Raw genomic sequence first — 24,084 nt, 5'->3', positions numbered from 1 at the left:
TTCGACCTTTCTCGTGTGTCTCACACACACACAAGCACCTCACGTGCAACAACCAAGCTCATGGATTGTATCAATCGGTCAAATCACATGACCTACATAAATATGTCTTTTTCATTCACATGTAACAAATCATATGCAATAATCATGCAAGCCTTAGTGGTCTCTACATGTTCATATTTATATGTTTATGCATATGATAGCAGTGATTCTAAAAATCTAATTACTTGTTTCTCTTGTTTATTCAGACCCATCTGGTACAATAGAGGATATAGACATCAAGAAACAACCATAGGAGTATTTATTATTCTATGTATTTTAATTGCCCTTCTATAGCTTAACTAGTTCTTTTTTGAGTGATTCAACTTTGCAATGCAGCGGTTGGGAGAATGAACCTGTGGTCTCAAGTTCTGGCCTATGTCAAACCAAAATCGCCGACAAAAAATTGGCCATGCATCCCTAACTCTGCAGAGTTGTGGTACTACCACCTAAGACTCATTAGTAGACCTGTCCCCTAACCTCCATGGGATGGGGACATGAGGCGCCCTCAACCCTCAAAAACTTAATATTTTCTACGAGGCTTGTACCACCCTTCCCTCTTTCAGGAGGATAAGAGATCAGGACAGACCTAGCAATCTCAGAGAGCCCGGCTTCACCGATGCCTTAAATGGACCCATGATCCAAGGTTATCTTTATTATTAAGTCATAGGTCAAGCCAAGTATTATCATCTCACAGGATAACCCTCTCATGCCCTCATGCATGATATCAACAGTTAATGCCATTTCACATGAATAAAACAGTATATGCCATATGTATGACTTAATCTTATATGTTTCCATGCATTTACATGACATAATCATTTTCACTTTTATGCATGATCTTATCATGTCATGATTTATACTACACATGTTCTCATGTATGATTCATTTCTAAGATGTTTTCACGTATGATTCAAATTTAACACGCTTTATGCATGATTCTCTCACATGTGTTACTATGCATAAACATATCACAAATGATTAAATTTTTCATGCATAATACATGCTACATCATAATTCACACACAAATATGGCATGCACTAATACACATTCGCATTCACGCACATGATACATTCATTCCATGATGTGCATTCATGATACATACTTTATATACATGATATGCTTCACTTAGTTATAAATTCGCACAAGCATTCAATATGATCATGTCAAGCACATCAAATTATGCATTCATACATTTCACACAATGCATGCTCAAACATGTACCTGCAACAAACACACTCTATATCCCGCTAACTAAAATCATGACAAGCATGATCTCCGAGTATAAAAATAAGATAACTTCTATTCTCATACATTTAAATCATGCTCAGCATAATCTCCGAACTACAGTCATAATAGTCCTAGATATTCATAATTGAGTGTGTGAGCAAGAAAGTGTTGCATACAGTGAAATAAATATAGGGTGTGATGCATTTGCACCACCTACTTACCATGGGTATTCACCCGATTTGCATTATTTTGTATTGCATTCATGGCGCATGGCATTTCTAGCTGCGAGCGATACTTAGCAATAAGTATCATTTATCCTCTTTTTTCTTTTATACCTATCAATCAACAATCACAATGCAATATACATGTAACTCTAAGTATTTTCTATTATTACGACTAAACTACTGATTTAATCTAAGTACATTCTAATTTCTAACATGAACTTAGTTACACAATAATTCATACTCGACATAGTATTAGATTATATTAGATTGCTATCAAACAACAAGAATTTACATTCTACAAATTTTAGTTTAGGAATCCTACCTTTGTGATGTGATGTAAAAGGAAGCAGAACTCGAAAACCAAAAAGTCCCACGAAGAACTATAACAGGTTCACCGCATAGGCAGAACACCGAACACTTGGTGCGCAGCACGCAACACCAAGCAAAAAAACACCAGAACATATCAGCTAGTCGTCCTCTCACAATGAGAGCGCTACAATGTTGCACAAACAATGATAAATTTTATCTAAATATGCTTTCGCACATGAGCGACAAAAAATAAAACGTAAATCGGTAACCCAATTGGCGAAAACCATGAATCAAAAAACTAATAAGTCCAAAACAAGATTGGACAGCTGTGGGCAGCAACTCCACGGGTTGCGCATTGTCCAGTGCATCACCCTAGTGATGGCACAAAAACTGAGGTACCCGATCAGGATCAAACAAAAAAAATTGATAATTGTCACGCTCTAATAAAGAAAAACCCAAACGTAGAAGAGCTTACTTTGATGATACTATAGAAATAGAATAGAGAATACATCTAAAATTATTATAGGCTCACTCCATTTAAGGTTGGTGAGTTAGAATTTTAGAAACCCCAAACTCCCAAAAAAAAGAAAACACCATCTCGGCAACTTTCCCCCCTAGGTATCACAGACCCGGCCTCCAGTTTTTGTTGCCAAGGCAAGCTTGCATCATTAAACAAATTTAATCGTTCGAAATGGTGGTACCATAAAAATCTTTCAACTCAAGATGCTGCGTGATTGCATAAAGGACTCAAACACACCAGAGTATAACAATTATGAAATCCCCACATCCAAATGAGCCATTACTCAAGCTCCAACAAAAAAAAATAGCATACACCACATCGACATCTTCATTAAAAATATGACCACCATTTTCTAATCAATGCAATCATCAACAAAATTGTTAAAAATCAGTACTCTTATGACTTTAAGCACTTTAAAGCCTAATTCTAACTTCGAATGGCTCTAACCCATTTCTCTGAAACAAGAAGGAGAAGAGAAAAATATGGTGTAGAGTTCAAAGACGAGAAAGAGAGAGAAAGGAGGAGTCAGGTGTTTCGATGATGGTGAAAACAAAAAAAGAAAAAAGGATACAACAAACAAAACAAAAAAAGCGAACATAGTGAATACCCTTTCGGCATCAGTGAATCGTGCAGAGGGTGGCAGAGAAATGGATGGTTGGCAATGGTTGGGGCTCCCGACGGTGTGGCAGCAATGGCTGGCTTTTGGTCAGTGCCTGAACGGGGAAGATGAGACTGTCGACGATGTGGTAGCGACATCGGGAGTCATGGCTGGCTGGCCTCCAGTCGGCACCCGAACGGGGAAAAGAAAAGGAGAAAGGAAGGGGAAGAAGGAGAAAAGAGGGAAGAAGAAGGATAAGAGAGGGTGTCGAGAAAGAGAAAAGAGGTTTCAGTTTTGGGTAAAGGAAAATAGGGCAAGGTGAGGTCGGGTGCCCTGGTGGGCCCCCACCCGTGGAAGTTCTTCAAACTGGGTCCGATCTGAATTCAGATTGAATCCAACCGAACTCGACACTAAAACAAAACCCGAAAGAGAAAATGAAAATAATTAATAAAAAAAATAAAAATATATATAAAATAACAATAAAATACACATATATTTTGTCCAGACTAAGTACCACGAAAGATCAAATTTATTCTCAATATTGTCTAAACTAAATCTTATAATTAGTTAAATTTTTTATTTATTTAAAACCCTTAAAAATCTACGTTTGGATCGATCCCTTTGTAGTCCGAATATTCGAAGTATGTTTAGAACCTCTAATTTCTATTAAATCATTTAATTTGGCAATATTTATGATAATCAAAGTATACCTCAAAATTAAATGGTTGATTAACTATTATGTGACTGAAATACCCTTCTATCAAATTTTTTTTGAAAACCACCAAATGCATCTAACATTGGAAACACTTAGATGAGGTTGTCTCCAAAAAACAATTAGTTTTCATGATAAATTAAATATTTATCAATATTTTGTCTAAAGTAATTCTTAAAATGACTATTTTACCCTTATTAATCAGAAAGATATAATTAAGCGTATAGAATACCTAAAATTGACATTTAAAAGATAGAAGCACCTTTTTATCTCGAAGTTAAAGCTAATTCTTTATTTATTTAAAATCTTAAAAAATTACAGGTTTAACACATAAATAGCCAGCAACAAAAATAAGAATGAAACCAAATTAAATTGATAAACTGAAAAATGTTATCGCTTGTCAAAAGTTGGGAACATATAACATAACAAGCATGTGTCTCTTGACGAGAGTATACAGAGTTGTTACCTTCATACAACAGAAAAACTCAAAGCTGCAACAAATGATACAACTGAAACGAAAAATTGCAAACTATATAGGTAATCTATACTCATAACTAATATCAAATTTGTAGGCAACTGAAATATAATAACTCATAAAGATCTGATTAAGATATTTGATCAGAGATAGAGAGAGAGTGAAAACCCTCTCAGAAAACGCGCCATTACTGCAGTCTCAAAACTCAACAAACACCCTCTCAGAAAACTTGCCATGTTTATAATTTTTTATATGTTTTTTATGAAAAATCAGGCCATATATATAAAGAGATAGAGAAGACCTGTCATAAGGGACTATATTTGACACCCTAATGGCAAGGAAAGGGAGAGACTGAGAGAGAGAGGATGACGACTCCAAGAGAGAACCCCAAAAGGCATCTATAGCAAGAATGGAGACATAAAGAAGGGAGGTCCAGGACTAGCGATGGTCCGAGGGAGGTGAGAATGGAGAGAATGAAGGGAGGCCACTGCGATGGTGGCTCTGACGAGGTAGACGTCCGCAGCAGAGAAAAGGAGGTAGACAAGATGCAGAGGATGACCGCGATGCAGAAGATGACCACAATGGTGGCACCAGCGAAGTAGACGACCGTTGAAGAGGGGAAGAGGTAGGATCACCGTGATGGGAGCTCCGACAAGGTAGACGCCCGCTGCACTGCTATTGGGACTCCTACGAGGGGAAGGATTAGACGAGCTGAAGAGAGAGAGACCCAAAAGTAGGGATGCACAACGAACTAAGCCAGCTCGAGCTCGGCTTGGGCTCGACTCGGTTAAGCTCGTCTTGAAGCTCATCTGTGTTTTAAATGAGCCGAGTTTGAACATGGTTTTAAGACTCAAACAAGCAAATGAGCCAAGCTTGATCAGGCTCGATAAGGCTTGGATACAAGTATATAAATAATATATTTGCAATTCCATTCAACAAGTTATTGTTAATAGGGTTAATATAGAGTACTTTTAGTATGTATACATTATTTTTTATATCAATAACAAGAATGTATGCTTTGGCTTAGTGGTGGGTTACTTGTGAACCTTGTTAGAGGTTTGGGTTCAAAACCTACCTTCAAAAATATTTTGAAAAAATGTTTTTTTTTTGTAAATGCATTGAATCTCGGCCCAAGACAAAGCCATTCAAGCTCGAGTCGAGCTTGAACAGATATATTTTACACCGAGCCGAGTTTGAACAGCTCAAGTTTGGCTCGAACTCAGCTCTTGTGCATCCCTATCCAAAAGTTGATAGACTTTTAGGGCATGTTTCAAAAAATAATATTTTTTTTAATTATTTAAAACACGCCGTTAATGACAAGATGGGCGGGGCCACCTGATCTGAATTCAAATTAAGCTCCTCACCTTCGAAGCAATATGATAAAAAAAAGAAAAGAAAAGAAAAGGGAAGCCTTATTGCTCCCGTTGTCAAATAGTTGCAGATGGCCCAACCAACACCCACTTTTGTTGTGGTGGCGTTGGTCATTAAAACCCAAATTGGCCTTTTTCCTCTTTCTAGAGAAACACCATACTACACTTCAAAACCGCCCCTTGGATGGACCCTTCTTGAAGCTACTAGATGGGGGGTGGACCAAGCCAACCTTTTGCATTGTGTGTGCCACGTGTACCCCAAAACATGTAAAAGCCCGTCGCTTCTAGACGAGACTCGAGCCCACTTCTGGATGAGTCTCGTCACCATCTTGCTTTACACTATAAGAACCCTCAGCCTTGTAACGTCATCATCATCAAACTTGGACAGGAAAAGAACTCGTTCCCCAACTCATCAGTTTGGTTAACTCCTGCACACCTGACACCACACATAACCCTCTCTTCAAACAAAAACCCTTTTTTTAAATATAGTCCGATCTTCTCCATATCAGAGATGTCTTGTTTGTCTGCGTCAACTCTCCTATGCTCTTCACCCTCAATTTTCTCCCAAAGCATCCAAAGGCCTCCACGCTCGGCATTCCAACCCAAACTATCCGGTCAAAGGGCTCCTAAGTTGGCTAAGACCCGGGCCTCAGCAGAGACCAAAGATGGCTCGCTCAACGTTGAAGTCAGTGGCAACAAATGGATGGAACGCCAGCTACGCCGACCCGCTGTGGAGATCTCCCCGTTTGGTACGTTACTGTCTAACTTACTGCGTCCATTGATCTGTTCAAACATGGTCTGCTTTTGAGACTTGGGTTTATCGGTTAACCATCACAATGATGGTGGTCAAGATGGTCCAGTTAGGACCAGGTCGTTCTTGTCTTATGGGTCTTCTTGTGAGATTTGGATGTCAGTAGGACCACACATTCTTTTGGAAGAAATTCTTTCTCTGAATTTGTAAGAAAAAGAATAAATGGAAACTTTGATGTTCTAGATTTTTGTGGCTAACCAAACACGAATGAAATGGGAATGGATAAGACTGACACGTGGGCTTTGAGAACGAAAACTGCAGGGCTGCAGGACCCGCTTTCGCCGATGAGGACGGTGCGCCGAATGCTCGACACGATGGACCGGATCTTCGAGGAATCGTGGGCGTTTCCGGGTTCGTCTCGTCCGGTACGGGACGTCCGGTCCCCTTGGGACTACATGGAGGACGAGAAGGAGGTGAGGATGAGATTCGACATGCCCGGCATCTCCAAGGACGACATCAAGGTATCCATCCAGGACGACGGTGTCCTCGTCATCAGGGGCGAGAGCAACAAAGACTCGGACGGCGATGACTCGTGGACGTCTCGGAGCTCGTTCGTCTATGACACCCGATTCCTTCTCCCGGACAACGTCGAGACGGACAAGATCAAAGCCGAGTTGAAGCACGGCGTTCTTTCCATCACCATACCCAAGAAGCAAGTCGAGTCCAAAGTCATGAATGTCCAAGTCGATTGAAGTACTTAAAATCATGTAAAAAATCACAAACTATGAGATAAAAGAACAGAGGGTTCACAATAAATATCATGATATATAATGTAAAACTTCTTTTTCCTTGTGGAAACATGTTTGGTACATGAAGAATATGGCGTGATCTTGGGTCTCGTGTCGTTGGTGTACGCTGAACCCTTCCCTTATTAGTACGTCGAAGCAATCGGTCGTACCTAGCCTCATCTCTGTGGCAGCCCACGTGGTAGTACCCTCACCGCATAGCTGCTTGAGGGTGCAAGCCAAGTGAGGCATCGAATCAGGGTCGTAGAACAAGTCGGACATGAGGACCAAGTCAACAGGACCCACTTGGTCTAGACTCAGCTTGGTGGCCCAAACTAGTTCTTTGACTTCCACGCACCCGCATAAACCGTTGGCTTCCACGTTGCGTCTCAGGCCTGGTAACAGTGCAGGTATGTCCGTCAAGATGACCCTGTGTGCACCGAGCAGCCCAGCCACCAAGCCAGGCAACCCGGTCCCAGCGCCGAGCTCGACCACGGTCTTGCCTTCAAAGGTGAAGGTTGGTGGGTCCAGTTTGGCCATCCAGTCGGCCAAGACAAGCGCCGAGTCCCACAACCATGAGCCGGTCAACACGGCGCCCGTCACCGGGTTGCAGACGTCTTGGTGGCTGTGGATGAGTAGCTTCCTGCCGGCAATTTCGATCTCGTGGATGGGCTCCCTCATTCACGATATCGGTTGGTTGGTTTGTTGATGATGAATGTGTGGGTATGCTCTACTGTCTTGGATGAGAACGTTATATACGTGTTTGTATTCACAGAGTGGAGGTCACGTTCTGGCTGCAACGCATAATTTTGATTCAAGAAATTCTATGTGCTTGGTGCTCCTTGTCCTCCCTAGCTTTTCTGAGCACACAGAATCGATCGACGACCACCGCGAGCTGGAAATGGAAAAATAAGACAAAAGGGTCCCCAGCTGACAGCTGATTGGGTCCCAAGTTTTCTGTTCAAGACCCTTTGGATGCCGTCTATCATGAACATAATCGACGCTCGAAACCTATCGAAAAAGAGTGGTCCCCACCTGCATGGGTCCCACAAAAATTCGTGATGCCATTAATCTTTTCTGTTTGTTTTGAAAAATGAAACGGCATTAATCCAGATCGGATGCCGTTAGTGGTCATGGTTTCCAACTCTCTCTGTCAAAACTCCTTGGACCTGATCTGCTCTCCGGCGAACTGAGACATGATCCGCTCGTGAAAAGGTCTGTCTGGCCCAGCTGAGCACACTAAACGAGGCAGACCGATCGGGTTCGCTGGATTAATAATGGATCGACTGAATAATGCGTGGTTTTGGAATGCAATCTTCGCGGCACGTGAAAGGTCTCTTTCTTTAAATACGGGGGACAGTCGGTGAGAGGCAGACAGATAGGGTTCTCACACTCACTCTTTCTGTGTGCTAAGAAAAGAGGGTTGGCGATCCTCCTATGCATGTGAGTGAGTGTGAGAACCCTATCTGTCTGCCCTCTCTCTCTCTTGCCCCTCTTTGTCTCCGTCATGTTGTGTTTACTATTACTGGCAACCCCCTTTATCTCCCTGGTGTTGTGTTCATCAATAAGGTAAATTTTTTTTATTAATTTTAAAGTGTATTTTAATTATTTAATTTTTAATTTATTTAATGAACGTGTGCTAAATATATTTTTTCTCATATGTGATTTAAATTTTAAGGGTTTTTTATTTTAATATAATTTATTTAGTAAATCTATGTTAAATGTATTTTTTTTCTCATATATGATATAGATTTTAGGTATTTTACAATTTAATTACATATTTTATGATTTATTTATTGAATGAATGTTAAATATATTTTTTCTTATATATGATTTAGATTTTAAAGTTTCTACGTTTTAATTACTTATTTTTATAATTTATTTATTGAATATATGTTAAATATATTTTTTATTCATATATGATTTAGATTTTAAGAGTTTTATATTTTAATTATCTATTTTATGATTTGTTTATTGAATGCATGATAAATATATTTTTTTAATATATGATTTAGATTTTAAAGATTTTATATTTTAATGGCTAATTAATGTTTTGAATTTTTTTGTTTGAGAACTGATTAAGATTTTAGGTGTTTTGTAATTTAATTGTCAATGATGTAATTAATTTAGTTAATGCATGTTATAGATGGTAGAAGTTGAACCAAATTTTAGTGAATACATATATATATATATATATATAGTAGTTTAATATTTCATATGCAATATCTGGTTAGGCAATAATCTTTTTAAACTTGCACATATTTGAAGAAGTGTACAAACGTTATGTATAACAAAATTTGAATCCAAATTGAAAGATAATTTTAAGTATTTTTTTTGTTTGAATATCTCCAACTTAAGATTAAATTTGGATGTAATGGTTGATGATGACACCTTCTGGAGAACCTTCATTTCATACGAGAGACCTTGATCACTATTTGAAATGAGTTAAAATTTCTTAGAAGTTGCCCAATGTAATAATATAGTGCGGCAAAGAAAGAACAATGCCCATGTTGAACATGTATCAACCTCTTATGGCAGCCAGTGCCAGTGCAATATGCAACAAATTTTTAGAAAACTATGTGAACTGGTATTTTCATGGTGAAACTATGAGACTACGAGTAGGTGATTCGCTAGCTGAAACACCAGATGATATAGATGAGTTGATAGCAGATGCATTTGGAGTACATCTAAATTCGGCAGTCGATGATCATGTAGATAACACAGTTGTTGATGAATGTTCAAAGGGTGATACATATTTTAGGTTGCTAAATGATAACACATAAGAATTGTACCCTGGATGCTTAAAGCTTACCAAATTATCCTTTATCGTGTGTTTGTTCCATCTGAAATGCATAAATAAATGGAGTAATAATTAGACCTTTCATATGTTGCTGGAGCTAATATATATATATATATATATATATATATATATATATATATTGTTGTTGTACAATTACCTAAGAATTATTATGAGACAAAGAAAAGCATTGAAAAACTAAGATTGATTTATGAAAAATAGATCCATGTCCTAGACATTGCATGTTATATTGGAAAATGAACAAAGAAAAAGAATAAATGTGTGCACTGTGAAACTTCAAAATAGAAAGATAGTGAAGGTGATGAGACACATAAAAAAGTTAACAATGTGCATGCGAAGACTTTGTGATATTTTTCCTTGATTTCAAGGTTGCAGAGGTTATTTGTGTCATTGAAGACTGTTGTCCAAATGAGGTGGCATGATGAAGAACATGTTAAAGATGGTAGTTTAAGGCATCTAACATACTCATATATGTGGAAATCTTTTGATCTTGCTCATCCATCACTTGCAGTTGACAACCATAATATTAGATTGAGATTGACAATTGATGGTTTCAATTTCTACAGAACTTCAAGTACCACTCACAATATATGACCAGTCGTTGTCATTGCATACAACTTGCATACATAGATGTGTATAAATCAATCTTACATGATGTTGCCTTTGCTTATTCTTGGGCCAAATTTTCTTGTGAATGACATTGATTTTGTTTTTGCAATCTCTTGTTGAGTTGAAGGCATTGATGGTGTCCTCACTTATGATGCTTCAAATAATAGGTATTTTCAATTGCATGCAACTTTGATATAGACCATCAATTTTTTTTGCATATGTAGATCTATTAGGATAAAGTACAAGAAGAAAGTTGGTATGCCCAGTATGTCATAAGGACACATGTTCTACATTGAGAAGAACGTATGTGATAACATCATTGGAATATTACTAAACATTGATAAGAAGTCAAAGGATCGTCTCAATGCTTCGCTTGATTTGTAAGCAATGAATATAAGACATGCACTTCATCCATGAAGGTATGCTAATTCTACTAGAGTGTTTACACCTGCTGCATTATTTTTTATGATTAAGAGAGAGAAAACAACATTTTGTAAAGTGTTAAAAAACATAAAAGTTTTAGATGGCTATTCAGCAAACATGTCTTAATGCATATTCATGAAAGGGCATAAGATTTCAGGCCTAAAGAATCATGACTGCCATGTGTTAATGCATTACTTTTTTTTGGCACTAAGGACATTACCGAAGAAGGTCGGTGCAGTTCTTATTAAGTATTGTGAATTTTTTAAGGAACTATGTTCGAAGGTTGTGAATGAGGATGAGTTACAACAACTAAAAGAGCATATTGATATTGTGTAATCTAGAGAAGATTCCCCCCCTCCCATTTTTTGATATCATGATGCATTTACCAGTGCATCTAGCAAAAGAGGTTAGGTTAGGTGGGCCAGTTCAATACCGATGGATGTATCCCATCGAAAGGAACAAAAAACAATATTTTGTAAATGCAATATTACTATTCATTAATTAATTGTGTATGTCATTGATTACAATCAATGTATATATATTTTGGGTATTTATGCAAGCTGAAAGCATATGTGCACAACATAAGTCAGCCTGAAGGTTTTATTACTGATGGATACCTGGCTGAAGAAAGTTTAACAATTTGCTCTAGGTATTTATATGGTGTGGAGACACGGTTCAATTGGTCATAAAGAAATTATGATGAAGATGGTGTTGCAACCAACAATAATTCAATGTTGTGAAGGGATCACACATTGGGTGCAAGTAAATTATTTAATCTCTCTCCCTCAACATGGCAACAAATCCATACTTATATTATATTCAATCATGTCTTTATACTGCAGTATCTTTAGTAAGATTATGACACTTTTTATATTCAATTGTTTTTTGCAATTTATTTAAATAGGTTCCTAACAGTTGGACAAAATTTTGGACGTACAGGCAACACTTAATACAGCTTTAAAGTCAGTGCTCAAGGGGTCAATGTGAACTTGAGCTCATTCAGAAGGACAACTTTCAAACATGGTTTTAGGACCATGTAAGAAACTACTACCTTGTCTTCTAGTGCACCTTTTGTTATTATGTTTATGTAATAACATGTTTAATCACTTTTGTAATGTAATAGATTCGTCAATTACATGAAGGAGGTACCAATGATGAACTTCAGCAAGAGTTAGTATGGCTTGCACAATATCCTCCGAAGATTGCAAGGAGATACATGGGTTTCAGTTTTATATGAAATGATTCAAAGACAAAAAGAAGTCCTAAAATAATAGTGTTATTGTCAGTGCCCAAACTTCAAGTTATTCAAGTGCCAAAGATAGAAACTTGATAGTTGGTGATGTCATCTATTATGGATATATTACTAGCATCATTGAAGTTGAATATCGTGGACACATGAGATTTGTTCTATTCAAGTGTGAATGGTATGATGTCCTCAGTCCCCGCAAAAAAGAAATAAAGAAAGAAGAATAATATTTCAATTGTCAACATGAACTTATATTGCACGAAGGACGAACCATATTGTTTTCATCTTAAGTAGAGCAAGTCTTTTATGTACAAGATCCTATTGTTGCAGATTGGCAGGTTGTTATTAGAACAAAACCTCGAGATTTATTTGATATGCACACTAAGCAGGTAATTGAATTGCATGACATGAATAATGATGAGCCGAAACCATATTGGGCTAGTGAACCACATGCTATTTTAGTTGTCTAAAGTGTAAACAATAATGTTAATATATATTGGGTCAAGACAAATATCCCCGGAACAAATATTGAAAACTCAATCAATACACTTACAAAATAATATTTACATGATAGTGATGGGTTTTCATTTGTTTGGTGATATGTTTATGCTTTATTGTGATATATATATATATATATATATATATATATATATATATATATATATATATATATATATATATATATATTGTGTGTGTGTGTGCATATGTTTGCATTGTAATCTTAATCTTGTAATATATTTAGTTAATGCATGCATATTTTTAATGTTAATTTTGTCATAAATGTTAATTCATTGTTAAAATTTCAATAAATTTTTCCTAGACGGGTATCGCGAGCATCGATGCAAGAATCAGATATGTCCATTGACTCATCAGGTATTTGTTATTATAATGACAATGCAATGTTGTTGATGATAACTAATAAATTATTAATGCATATTTTATTAATGCTTTACCTACTATAAGTGTAATAACTGTAATTTTCAAATGTTAAATAAATTCATTATAAGAAATTGAACACTATGAATCTTGAATCGGATCTGAATATGATCCACATTTTAGAAGCTTAATCCAGATAATATTCAGATTTGAATCATTTATCAGATCTAGATACTGATCCAAACTTATATAAAAAAATATTATGGATTTTTTAATGGATTTGGATAGTATTCAAATAGATATTTTTAATAGATCTATATATTATCCAAATGAATATTTTTAACAGATATTTCAGCAAATTTGGATATTTATCTAGATCCATATTTTAGGGACATACCTATAAATATTTAAATTGACCATAGGTAAAATGGTAAATTTTCAGGTACTTAATATGAAATACTGAAAAGTATAAAGTTTACTTTTGAAATTTATATAAATAAATAATAAGAAAATATCAAGCATTAACCAATGTCTGACAACTTCCAAAATGACCTTCTCATCTGAGAGTGACACCTAAGGGAAAAAAGGGGGTGTGACACCCCCTTGGCCTATAAATACCCCACTGAGGGGTGGTTTCTGTAATGTCCCAGGGTTTTAAACCCTTTAAAATTGGGTAAAATTTTAAAAAATTTCTTTTCTTTTCAAAAAAATAGTGAAAATGGTTTTTGGCTTCAGGTTTTAAACTTCGGGGATATAACAATTCATAAACCACAATAAGAGCAACAATAAATTTACACCAACATTATGTATATAATCCTTTCCACAAGGTTCATAAATTATAATATTTGGGATTAAATTTAAAATAAATCTTAAATTAATCTTGGGATCTTGGAAATCTAGATTCTTCGATGTTGCTCCTATCCAACACCTACTGCATTATAACATATTCTATATCTGAACCTGTAATCCCCATAAAACGGGGTTAGACTTATAACAGCCAGGTAATTAAGCAAATACCAATTTCAAGTGACTTAAAAATATCAAATCATATTCAGGAATCATGATTAAACTTTACATATGCAATTCAGATTCAGATTATAAAAATAAGCACAAATGTATTCAGTATCAGGCAAATAATCAGTCATGCATTTAAAACAAATCATAATTCATGTATTTAAAGTAAATAATGATATTGTTCACTGTTTTGCAAGTAGTTCATTATTAGAGTTTTTGTTTCGATATTTATTAATTTTGCAGGTACACACATGCCACTAATCGTCGTACAACCGTGACCATATGGGGGTTTATTATGCTAATTTGTATTTTTATTACTTCAGATGACTAGTGTATGAATTCCCAGAAGAACGGTTTGTAATCGGGAGAATCTTTTTCAAGGGCTACTGAACACTGCGGATGCATCATGAACTTCTACAGAAGAGGGGCAGTCACTTACCCCATTCCAAACTTGATTTTTTGGCTAAATTTAGCAAAACTTCTGCAAGCAGCACTCCCGGGGCTGGATCTAGCTCGTTGGAACTCCTACGAAGGAACATATCTCTTCTACGGAGAGAAGGAAGAGGCCAGAAGGGGTTTCCAAAAAAAAATTCTGAGATTCAACGGAGGTTTGGGTTTAAAAACTAGAGAGAGAGAGGGGTGAGGGGGTATTTATAGGGGAGAGAGGAGGTGTCGCCCCCACCCCCTTGTGGGCCCACTCAAGTGTCAAATGTCACTTGAGTTGATTAAAAATTTATTTTTTATTAACACTTCTCATTATTTTGTTATTTTATTATTTTTTTTGACATTTTTTAGAGAGAGAAGAGGGCTTGCTGTCACCTACTCACTATGAGGTGACACATGTCAGCTCATAGTTTTAGAAAAATCATGGTTGCTCATGGTTTTGGGCTAGTGGTTTTCCAAAACCATGGTCTATAGAATAAAATAATATAAAATAATATAAAATATTATATTTTATTTGATTTCTAATTTTTTTAGCTATTCTACCCTAATTCAAATCACATCTTTTAGAAATGCCATATGAAAATTTGGAAGTTACTTTATTGCCCTTTTGTAGTTTGCAATTGTTGGGCCTGCCATTGGGGTGGCAAATTACCATTTTTGTCTGTGATAAATTTATTAATTCTTTAAAAATGTCTCTAAAAGAAAAATTACTATTTTAACCTTATATAGTTGGAGATTTTACAAAAAAATATCATTGGATTGATAAATTACTAAATTGCCCTTGATAATTTGATTAATGACAAAAATATCCCTAAATTTCGGTTTTTGAACAATCCTCTATAAAAGTTTATCAGGATTTCAAATATAAATTCAAATCTTCATTTTGATCACAAAAATCAGAGTTTTAAAACTATAATTCATATCTAGAATAAATAAAAATAAAAAACTTAAATCTTTTTCATAATTTATTAAAATTTCCATATATTACATTATGGATTTGTCTAAAGTCCAAATATGAGTTTAGATCAGTGATTGGATCCAATATTTACTCAAAAATTAAGGTTTTTGGACTTTAATTCATATCCAAACTGGTTCAAAATTCATCAAGACTTGATTTCTCAGAATTTATTAAACATTAAAATTTTTAGGTATTACATTCTACCCCCCTTAAAGAAAATTTCATTCTCGAAATTTAATTGTATACTCGATCCAAAAGATAGGGGTATCCTTTCTTGTATCTTGTATTATAATCTTTCAAAATTTATTGCTATCCTTTTTATCTCAATTTTAATTCGTTTTTAGAAAATATAAACTTGGAATTCTTATCTTCAAAGGAGACCTCAAATTCTCACCATGGTGCCAAAATTTTCAGAACAATAATTACACTTCCACCGCGCCACTCTGATCCTGCTAATTTCAAGAGTCTTAATTGAATTTATCATAATGGTGAGTAAAGTTTATCTCAATTCAAGAAAATTAATTTATAAGAGTTTATTCTATTAGATGACGTAACTCAATTTTTACAACCTTACAACATGCCTATGCCTTGTATTTTTATGGTCAAAGTAACCCAAGCTAACGTTTAATGTATCGTACTATTATAGTACCAGTATCTTGGCCAAGACACAACTACCGCCACAAGCACATGGCATACAACCATCACATATTGTACCCTCTTAGTACTGGCTCTCACAGCCAAAACTCCAATACCCTTTAGGTATGAGTCACAATCACACCAAGTATCATACCGGTACTTGGGTCTGGGCCAAGATACGATACACACGATGATAGTCAATATAAAAGTTAACTCAAAGATACGTGACCAGTACCACAGATCATATACAAGTCAATCATGTTCATCAATAATATGTCATGTATCATTATAATTGATCAATTTCATCTCGTTCTGACATGTTTTAGTTAAGTTTTTCATTTATCAAACAAAGATATCACAATCTTTAACCTAAGACTAATTAGGTATTATCCCAATTCTTTGTCATCAATCATTGATACCAAAAAATTTAATCGATATACATCCAAATCTGAAAAATAAACAGATATCCCTACCCACTTGCTGTCATTTATAAATTTTGTTATATAGTTCAAATTTGACAACACGAATTTATATTAATAATCAAAGTAATTTACAATGTGTTAAAAAATATTGTCTACAATCTCCCTCGTGCTGTTATTTCTACTACTGAGATCTTTCAGCATTCTGCTGCTATCTTCTTGTGACAATGCTTGACATAGTGACCCATCTTACCACAATATAAACATCCTCCAGTGTTATGAGGGCATGATTGTCTATTGTGGAAACGGTTGCATCTTGGACATCTTGTATTTGGTTGTTGGGGCGAGGCTTCTTCTGACATCTTCTATTTTTTTGGTCTGTAGGTCAAGCCTCTCTTCTTCACATTTTATTTTTAGTCAATTCTTATGGCTTTTGGGATGTGGTACTTTGTTCGACTGATATTTTTGAATTTCCTTCCAATCCTCTTGTAGTAATATGGCTATTTTCACTGCCTTATCTAAAGTTTTTGGCCTACTTATAATAATCTTTGTTTGTAAAGCTGACTTTAATCCTCTGATGAATTTCATTGCCCTCTCATCTTCAATATCATAGATGTGTAGACAAGATTTTTCTAAATTTCTAAATTTAGTAATATATTCCGGTAAGAAAAGTCCTCTCTGTTGTAGTTCAAGGAATTCTCGCATCTTCCAACTTCTTTCATGCTTGGAAAAATAGGCAACATAGAAGACTTCAACAAATTGCTCCCAAGCAATAGGTTCATTGTCTAATTTTATTTCTAAGGTGGATGCCCACCACCTTTATGCATCATCCTTCAAACGGTATGTTCTATAATCAACTTTACGATTCTCTGGTACTGTCAAAACATGAAAAAGCTTTTTTATTTCTCGAATCCAATCCTTTACAACTTTTGGATCCGTCTTTCTTGAGAATATAGATGGATCTAATTTAAGAAACTTCTCATAGGTGACTTCATTACGGTTTTGACAAGCTTTCAAAGATATAGCTGGGTCTTGCCTATACTAATTTTGATCTCTTATAGCAATCGTTAAATTATTTAACATTTTTATAATAAATTCCTAATGATTATTCTGCTCTTTTGATCATTTCTTTTATGCTTGACTAAGCATCCTTGATCAATCATTAAATAATAATAAGACTTAGATTAAGATGAAAAGAGCATTTATTCATATAGACAAATGTACATGAAGGCTCATATTTACAAAAATTTATATATTTATAAGAGACTAACAAAAAGAAATTGTATAGAAATTTGAGAAATTGACCCAAGTAATCCTTCTTTTTTTTATTCTGCCTCGATCGATGAGAAGGCCCTAGAATGTCTAGATTCGCAGGTTGATCTTCTCTAGGAAAGGTTCCTAAGTATAGGTTATGATTCTCTCTAGGTTCCATTGGGTTATAATTTATTGGTTCTGGTGGTTGGATGGAAAAGACAAAGTCCAAAAGGGTCAAGGATGATGCAAAATTTTCAGAAGCGGATATTATAGGTGCAGGGACTCTAGGTGAATCACAAGAAATGATTATTAATTCATTGTCTTGAGGAGGAATCTTGACATAAGATCATCTGTCAAGTAGGTTCTCCGTTGCTTGTTGTTTCTTTACACATCCTTTCTTTATTTGGCATTCTCTTTTTACATGTCCAGCCTCTCCACAAAATAGACATTCTTCTAATTCTAAAAGACATGATTGTGATAGATGGGACTGTGAATAGCTATGGCATTTTTCTAGTTGTTCATTTTCTGCTAAAAGTTGTTGGACTTGAGTATCTAGGCTATCTATAATTCTTTGCTATGCCCAGAAAGTTCTTTCTAATTTTTCTAAAGTTTCTGCAATTTCTTCCATGGCCTTCATCATTTCTTTAGGAGTCATTTATAAGGAAATAAATGATTTAATAATAATAATAAAAATGAGAACTTAAAGTAAATACTTACACTATAATATAAGGACAGGGTGGATCTCGAACCAGATTTCCCAAAACTTCACTCTGATACCAACTGTAATGCCCCAGGGTTTTAAAACCTTTAAAATTACGTAAAATTTTTAAAAATTTCTTTTCTTTTTAAATAAATAGCAGAAATTATTTTTGGCTTTCGGTTTTAAACCTTGGGCACGTCACAATTCACAAACCATAATAAGAGCAACAATAAATTTACACCAACATTATATACATAATCCTTTTCACATGGTTAAAAAATTAAAATATTTAAGATTAAATTTAAAATAAATCCTAAATTAATCTTAGGATCTTCAAAATCTAGATTCTTCGATGCCACTTCTGTCCAATATCCATTGCATTATAGCATATTCTATATCTTTACCTGTAATCCCCATAAAATAGGGTCAAACTTATAACAACCAGGTAAGCAAATACCAATTTCAGGTGACTTCAAAATATCAAATCATATTCAGGAATCATGATTTAACTTTACATATGCAATTCAGATTCAAATTATAAAAATAAGCATAAATGTATTGAGTATCAGGAAAACAATCACTCATGCATTTAAAACAAATCACAATTCATGTATTTAAAGTAAATAATGACATTGTTCAATGTTTTGCAAGTAGTTTAGTTATTCATTATTAGAGTTTTTGTTTTGATATTTATTAATCATGCGGGTACGTAAAGGCCACTAATCGTCATACAATTGAGTCCATCTAGGGTTTATTATGCTAATTTGTATTTTCACTACTCCAGATGATTAGTGTACAGATTCTCAGGAGAACTATTTGTAACCGAAAGAATCTTTCTCAAGGGCCATTGAACACTACGGATGCATCCTGAACTTCTGCAGAAGAGGGGCAGTCACTTACCCTGGTCCAAACTTGAGTTTTTTGCTAAATTTAGCAGAACTTCTACATGAAGCACTCCCGGGACTGGATCTAGCTCATCGATACTCCAACAGAGGAACAAATCTCTTCTACAGAGAGAAGGAAGAGGTTAGAAAGGGTTTCTAAAAAAAAAATTGACATTTAATGGAGATTTGGGTTTAAAAATCAGAGAGAGAAAGTAGGACAGAGGGAGCTTAGAGAGAGAAGGACTTCAAAACTCGAAGAGAGAGAGGGGGTATTTATAGGGGAGAGAGGAGGTGCCCCTCCCTTGTGGGTCCCACTCAAGTGACAAATGTCACTTGAGTTAATTAAAAAATTAATTTTTTATTAACACTTGTAATTATTTTATTATTATTTTTTATATCTGTCCGAGAGAGAAGAGGACTTGGTGTTACCTCCTCACTTTGAGGTGACACATGTCAGCTCATGGTTTTGGAAAAACCATGGCTGCCCATGGTTTTGGGTGAGTGGTTTTCCAAAACCATGGTCTATGAAATAAAATAATATAAAATATTTTAGTTTATTTTATTTTAAAAATTTTATACCTGTTATGCCCTAATTCAAATCACATCTTTCAGAAATACCATATAGAAATTTAAAAGTTACTTTATTGCCCTTCTATAATTCAGAAAATTGTTGGGCCTGCCACTACGGTGGCAAATTATCATTTTTTTCCCTAACAAATTTATTAATTTCTTGAAAATGTTCCTAAAATAATAATTACTATTTTAACCTTATATAGTTAGGAATTTTATCGAAAAATGCTATTGGATTGGTAAATTATCAAACTACCCTTGACAATTTGATTAATGATGAAAATATCCCTAAATTCCAGTTTTGAACAATCATCTATAAAAATTTATCAGGGTTTCAAATATAAATTCAAATCTTCATTTTGATCAATACTTACCATAGAAATCAGAATTTTAAAACTATAATTTATATCCAGAATAAATTAGAATAAAAAACTTAAATCTTTTTTCAGAATTTATTGAAATTTTCACGTATTACATTATGGATCTCTCTAAAGTCCAAATATGAGTTTAGATCAATTTTTGGATCCAATAATTACTCAAAAATTAAGGTTTTTAGACTTTAATTAATATCTAAACTGGTTCAAAATTCATTAGGACTTGATTTCTCAGAATTTATTAAATATTGAAATTTTCAGGTATTACAGTTTCTCTCACTAGAATTTCTTCCTCCATTAGAGCTTCTTTCTTCTCTCTCCTCTCTTTAGCCCAATCTAGCTCCCTCTCCAAAATTTTAAACCCAAACCTTATTATTTCTTTGAATTATTATGTTAGAAACCTCTAAAACCCCTGCCTCTACCTATTGATAGTTTTTGTTTGCTTGAGTGAGTGCTAGCCAATCAAAACTGGCCTTTGGAGCTCTGATAGCAAAGGTTTTGCCCAATTAAAGAGAAATTTTGATAATATGCCGCGGAAGCATTGTCAAAATTTTAGTAAAATAAGGTATGTACCCGTAGCCCTCACTTAGACCTTTGTATATACTTGTATCCCTTGTATGAATTTATAGAATATCCTATCTCTCTCCTGAACCCTTAAGATTTCTTTTATAGACTGAAATACAGTAATTATGTTAAAAATTTTGTTTATTTATACTCCTATATAAGGGAGTGTAAACACCTTAAATTTTCCAAATTCCAAAAATTATCCTTTCTGACCTTGATTTCCACTTTCTGAGTCATTCAAAAGGGTAATTGGGTTAATTTCTAATCATTTCTTAGATTCACTTCTCTGTTGAAGATCCAAAGTCCAATTTCATTTTTTATATTAGACCCAACCTTGGATCCAGATCAGACATTCAAATCCAATTCTGAGCCCAATTCTTTTATTTTCAATCTAAATTTAAAAATTCAAAATCAATTTTCTGAATGACTCAAGTATTTTGATCCAATCTCTATTGGGATCCATTCCTCTCATTTTTTTTAGTTCGAGATCCAAACTCGATTTTTACTTAAAATATCGGATGCAAATCCATTTTGAAAATTCAATTTTTAAAATTAATTCTTTTATTTCAAAAGCTCTTTTTTGCAAAATCCTCAAACTCCAAATTCAATATTTTCATAAAATCTTTCAAAATTTTATCTGGATCTCGTTTCCTAAGTCATTTGCATTTTTTATAATATTCTAGATTTTCTTTCTAAAACTAAAAAAGAAGAAGAAGAAAAGAAAAGCAAAATTTCAGAAAGTGAATATAGGTTAAATAAGAAAAGGTTTTCGGAAAAATTTTGCAACTAAGCCCTCTTTTTAAAAAAATTAAAATTTAGTAGGGGCATTTTTGAAAACAAAATAACCACCCTCTCCTTTATAAATGAATATAAAGGAGAGGGAAAGGGGGGGAGTCTCTCTCGATCTTTCAAAAAAGAGGAGGATCGAATTCCTCTTCCTCTCCCTCTCCTCTCTTCTCCCTCTTCCGATTTTTTTTTGTTTCCCTCTTCTTTCCTTTCCCTTTCTCTCCTTTTTCCTCTCTTCTTCTTCTTCCTTTTCCCTTTCTCTCTCCCTCCGATTCTTTTTTTTTTTTGATAGATAAAGGAATTCGATCGGCCCGGCAAGAGCACAACTCCCTCTGTATTGAATCTACGTAGGAGCATAAGGAAGAAGAGCACCCTCTCTTCTTCTCTCGATTTGATCGAATCTGAAATCAGTAAGTGTTCTTTATCTTCTCTTTTTCTCTTCTCTTCCCTTCTCATTTCATACAATTTGTCTTTTGATTTTTTGTAATTCACGCAGCATTCATCACTAGCATTTCTCAGATTTCATTTACATCAATTTTTTTTATTAATGTACTGATTTTCTGCATCATCATATTTGCATTTGCATCATAGCTCATTTTCATCACATCCGTAGCATCCACCATTGCACAACATCCAGCAATCATTAGTGTGATTAAACATCTGTTCAGATCTGATTCACGATGAATTTGCGATGAAATCGGGAATCTGATCTGCCGTAGAGTCCGCCGTTGCATCCGTTGTGAAGAACGAGATTGGCCGGAATCCCCTTTAGCTGGATTTGTCTCAGAACTGCAGTGGAATCCAGTGTCTGATCTGGATCTGCAGCGAGTTCCTAATCTTGTCACAAGCATTCTGACTTGAGCCACCGTGAAAATTTGCTTTACCAAGAAATTCTACATTTGATTTGCCGTGGATTCTTTCGGATCTGTCGTGGAAACCTCTCTTGTGTGAATCTTCTGTGAAACTAAATCACACTTGCCGTGAATTTAAATCAGCATGTTCTGCTGAAATGTGAAATCATGGTATGCAATATCTCTCTTTTCTTAACTCTACATCACATTATATTGTCCACAACATATATTGAACTTTACAATTTCTTTTGCATTTGATTTTCATCTCTTGCATCTTCATTGCATTTTAATTAATCGCATATCTTTTGTTGCCTTTTTCTTGATCTGCATCGTTGCATATCATCTTGTTCTATATTTCCTTCATCATCTGTATACTTGATTAGCATCAACATTTCCCGGTTCAGCATCATGTGCTCATTAGTGTATGCATTTTCATTTCATCCTCATATGCATTTCATATATGCTTCAGCATCTCTGCATTACAACATAAATATTTGCATCCTCATTCTATTCAACATTGCATCCCAGCATTCATTTCAAACATCGTCCTCATTGTTTCCTTTGTTCCTTTGCTTATTTGTATCTAGCTATTTCACAGTCATCAATGCACCATCCACGGCAGATTCTGATTAACATTTGCTACCTCTTTTTCATTTCATTAAGTATTGAAGCAATTGATACTCTGCGTCCACCTTCACACTCCACTTCATGAATCTATACCTTGCATTGACACAACATATGTCCCACAGCCTCATAGGCACATTAGAATCATTCGCTGTTATCCTATCAGCACTGAGACAGATCCAAAAATCTCATGCTTCCAAGTTTACACAATGAATCTGGCAAGTCTTTCAGACCTGTACATGAGTGTAACCTTAGGACCTCTAATCTGCTTAACGTACCTATTGTATCAGGTAACTCAATTAGATCAGGACAGTTTGTTACGCTCAATTTTTGTAGATTGGTAAGATTGCATATTCCAGGAGGCAACACATCCAAACCATTGTAGTAGTCTATTTCTAGCTCTGTCAACATGGGAGAGATGTTCAGGATATCCCAATCACTATCTTGGCTTACCTCACAAAGCACCATTACAAGCTTCTGTAGGCTTCACAATGGCTCTGAAAATGTAGAAAGATTGGGGATTGATGTCCTCTCTATCCTGATTCTTCAGAGAATACATGGAGAGCTCACTTAATTCTACAGGATGCAAGCTGTGATTTGCTATAATCAAAACCTTGAGATTTTCCATTTTCTCCAAAAATGGAGATAAGTAGTATGACTTAGCTGAGAAGTTCAGGATCAGAACTTCAGCATGAGAGAACAACATATCAAACCAATTCCAGGAACCCATTTCACCAATGTGTATAGAAACAATCTGAGCTAGGGATGCTTGACCTTTTTTTTTTTGCTGACCAATTTTAGGAAAATCTCTTGGGCTCATGATAAGCCTTGTCGGTTCGGGGCCACCATTCGACTGGCTGGTATAGATGGCCAATTTCCTCATCAGATCATGATGAAAAACAAAGAAGTCATTAAAGCTTCCATCTCCATCTCCATACTCATTATGTGTTCGTTCAACAAGCATGACAAGGTTTCAGCTGGCGAGTTCAAGCCAAAACAACATAAGCATCATATTTACTTCCAG

The 24,084-nt window shown here is 35.1% G+C and overlaps 2 protein-coding genes across 2 annotated transcripts; one reads left to right on the top strand and one right to left on the bottom strand.

Moving 5' to 3' along the window:
* The first annotated feature begins 5,853 nt into the window (after positions 1-5,853).
* Positions 5,854-7,083, top strand: LOC149829557 (small heat shock protein, chloroplastic-like). Its single transcript, XM_090015578.1, has 2 exons — positions 5,854-6,223; positions 6,547-7,083. The coding sequence occupies exons 1-2, from the start codon at positions 5,986-5,988 to the stop codon at positions 6,975-6,977; spliced, it is 669 nt and encodes a 222-aa protein (XP_089871704.1). The 5' UTR covers positions 5,854-5,985; the 3' UTR covers positions 6,978-7,083.
* On the bottom strand, positions 7,044-7,691 carry LOC149829556 (uncharacterized). The gene has a single exon (XM_090016243.1). It carries the CDS (start codon positions 7,689-7,691, stop codon positions 7,044-7,046), a length of 648 nt encoding a protein of 215 aa, XP_089872369.1.
* Positions 7,692-24,084: the final 16,393 nt, after the last annotated feature.

The sequence above is a fragment of the Nuphar pumila genome, chromosome 8 (assembly GCF_984573655.1).
Source record: "Nuphar pumila chromosome 8, dmNupPumi1.hap1.1, whole genome shotgun sequence".
NCBI lineage: Eukaryota > Viridiplantae > Streptophyta > Magnoliopsida > Nymphaeales > Nymphaeaceae > Nuphar > Nuphar pumila.
The sequence above is the reverse complement of the archived record's forward strand: the minus strand, read 5'-3'. Positions and strand labels throughout refer to the sequence as shown.

What these genes read in the sequence shown, in the direction of transcription:
- LOC149829556 (XM_090016243.1), bottom strand. Translation starts at nt 7,691, where the DNA reads ATGAGGGAGCCCATCCACGAGATCGAAATTGCCGGCAGGAAGCTACTC.
- LOC149829557 (XM_090015578.1), top strand. Translation starts at nt 5,986, where the DNA reads ATGTCTTGTTTGTCTGCGTCAACTCTCCTATGCTCTTCACCCTCAATT. An exon ending in TGTGGAGATCTCCCCGTTTG is followed by an intron (nt 6,224 to 6,546) that starts GTACGTTACTGT and finishes CGAAAACTGCAG; the next exon opens with GGCTGCAGGACCCGCTTTCG.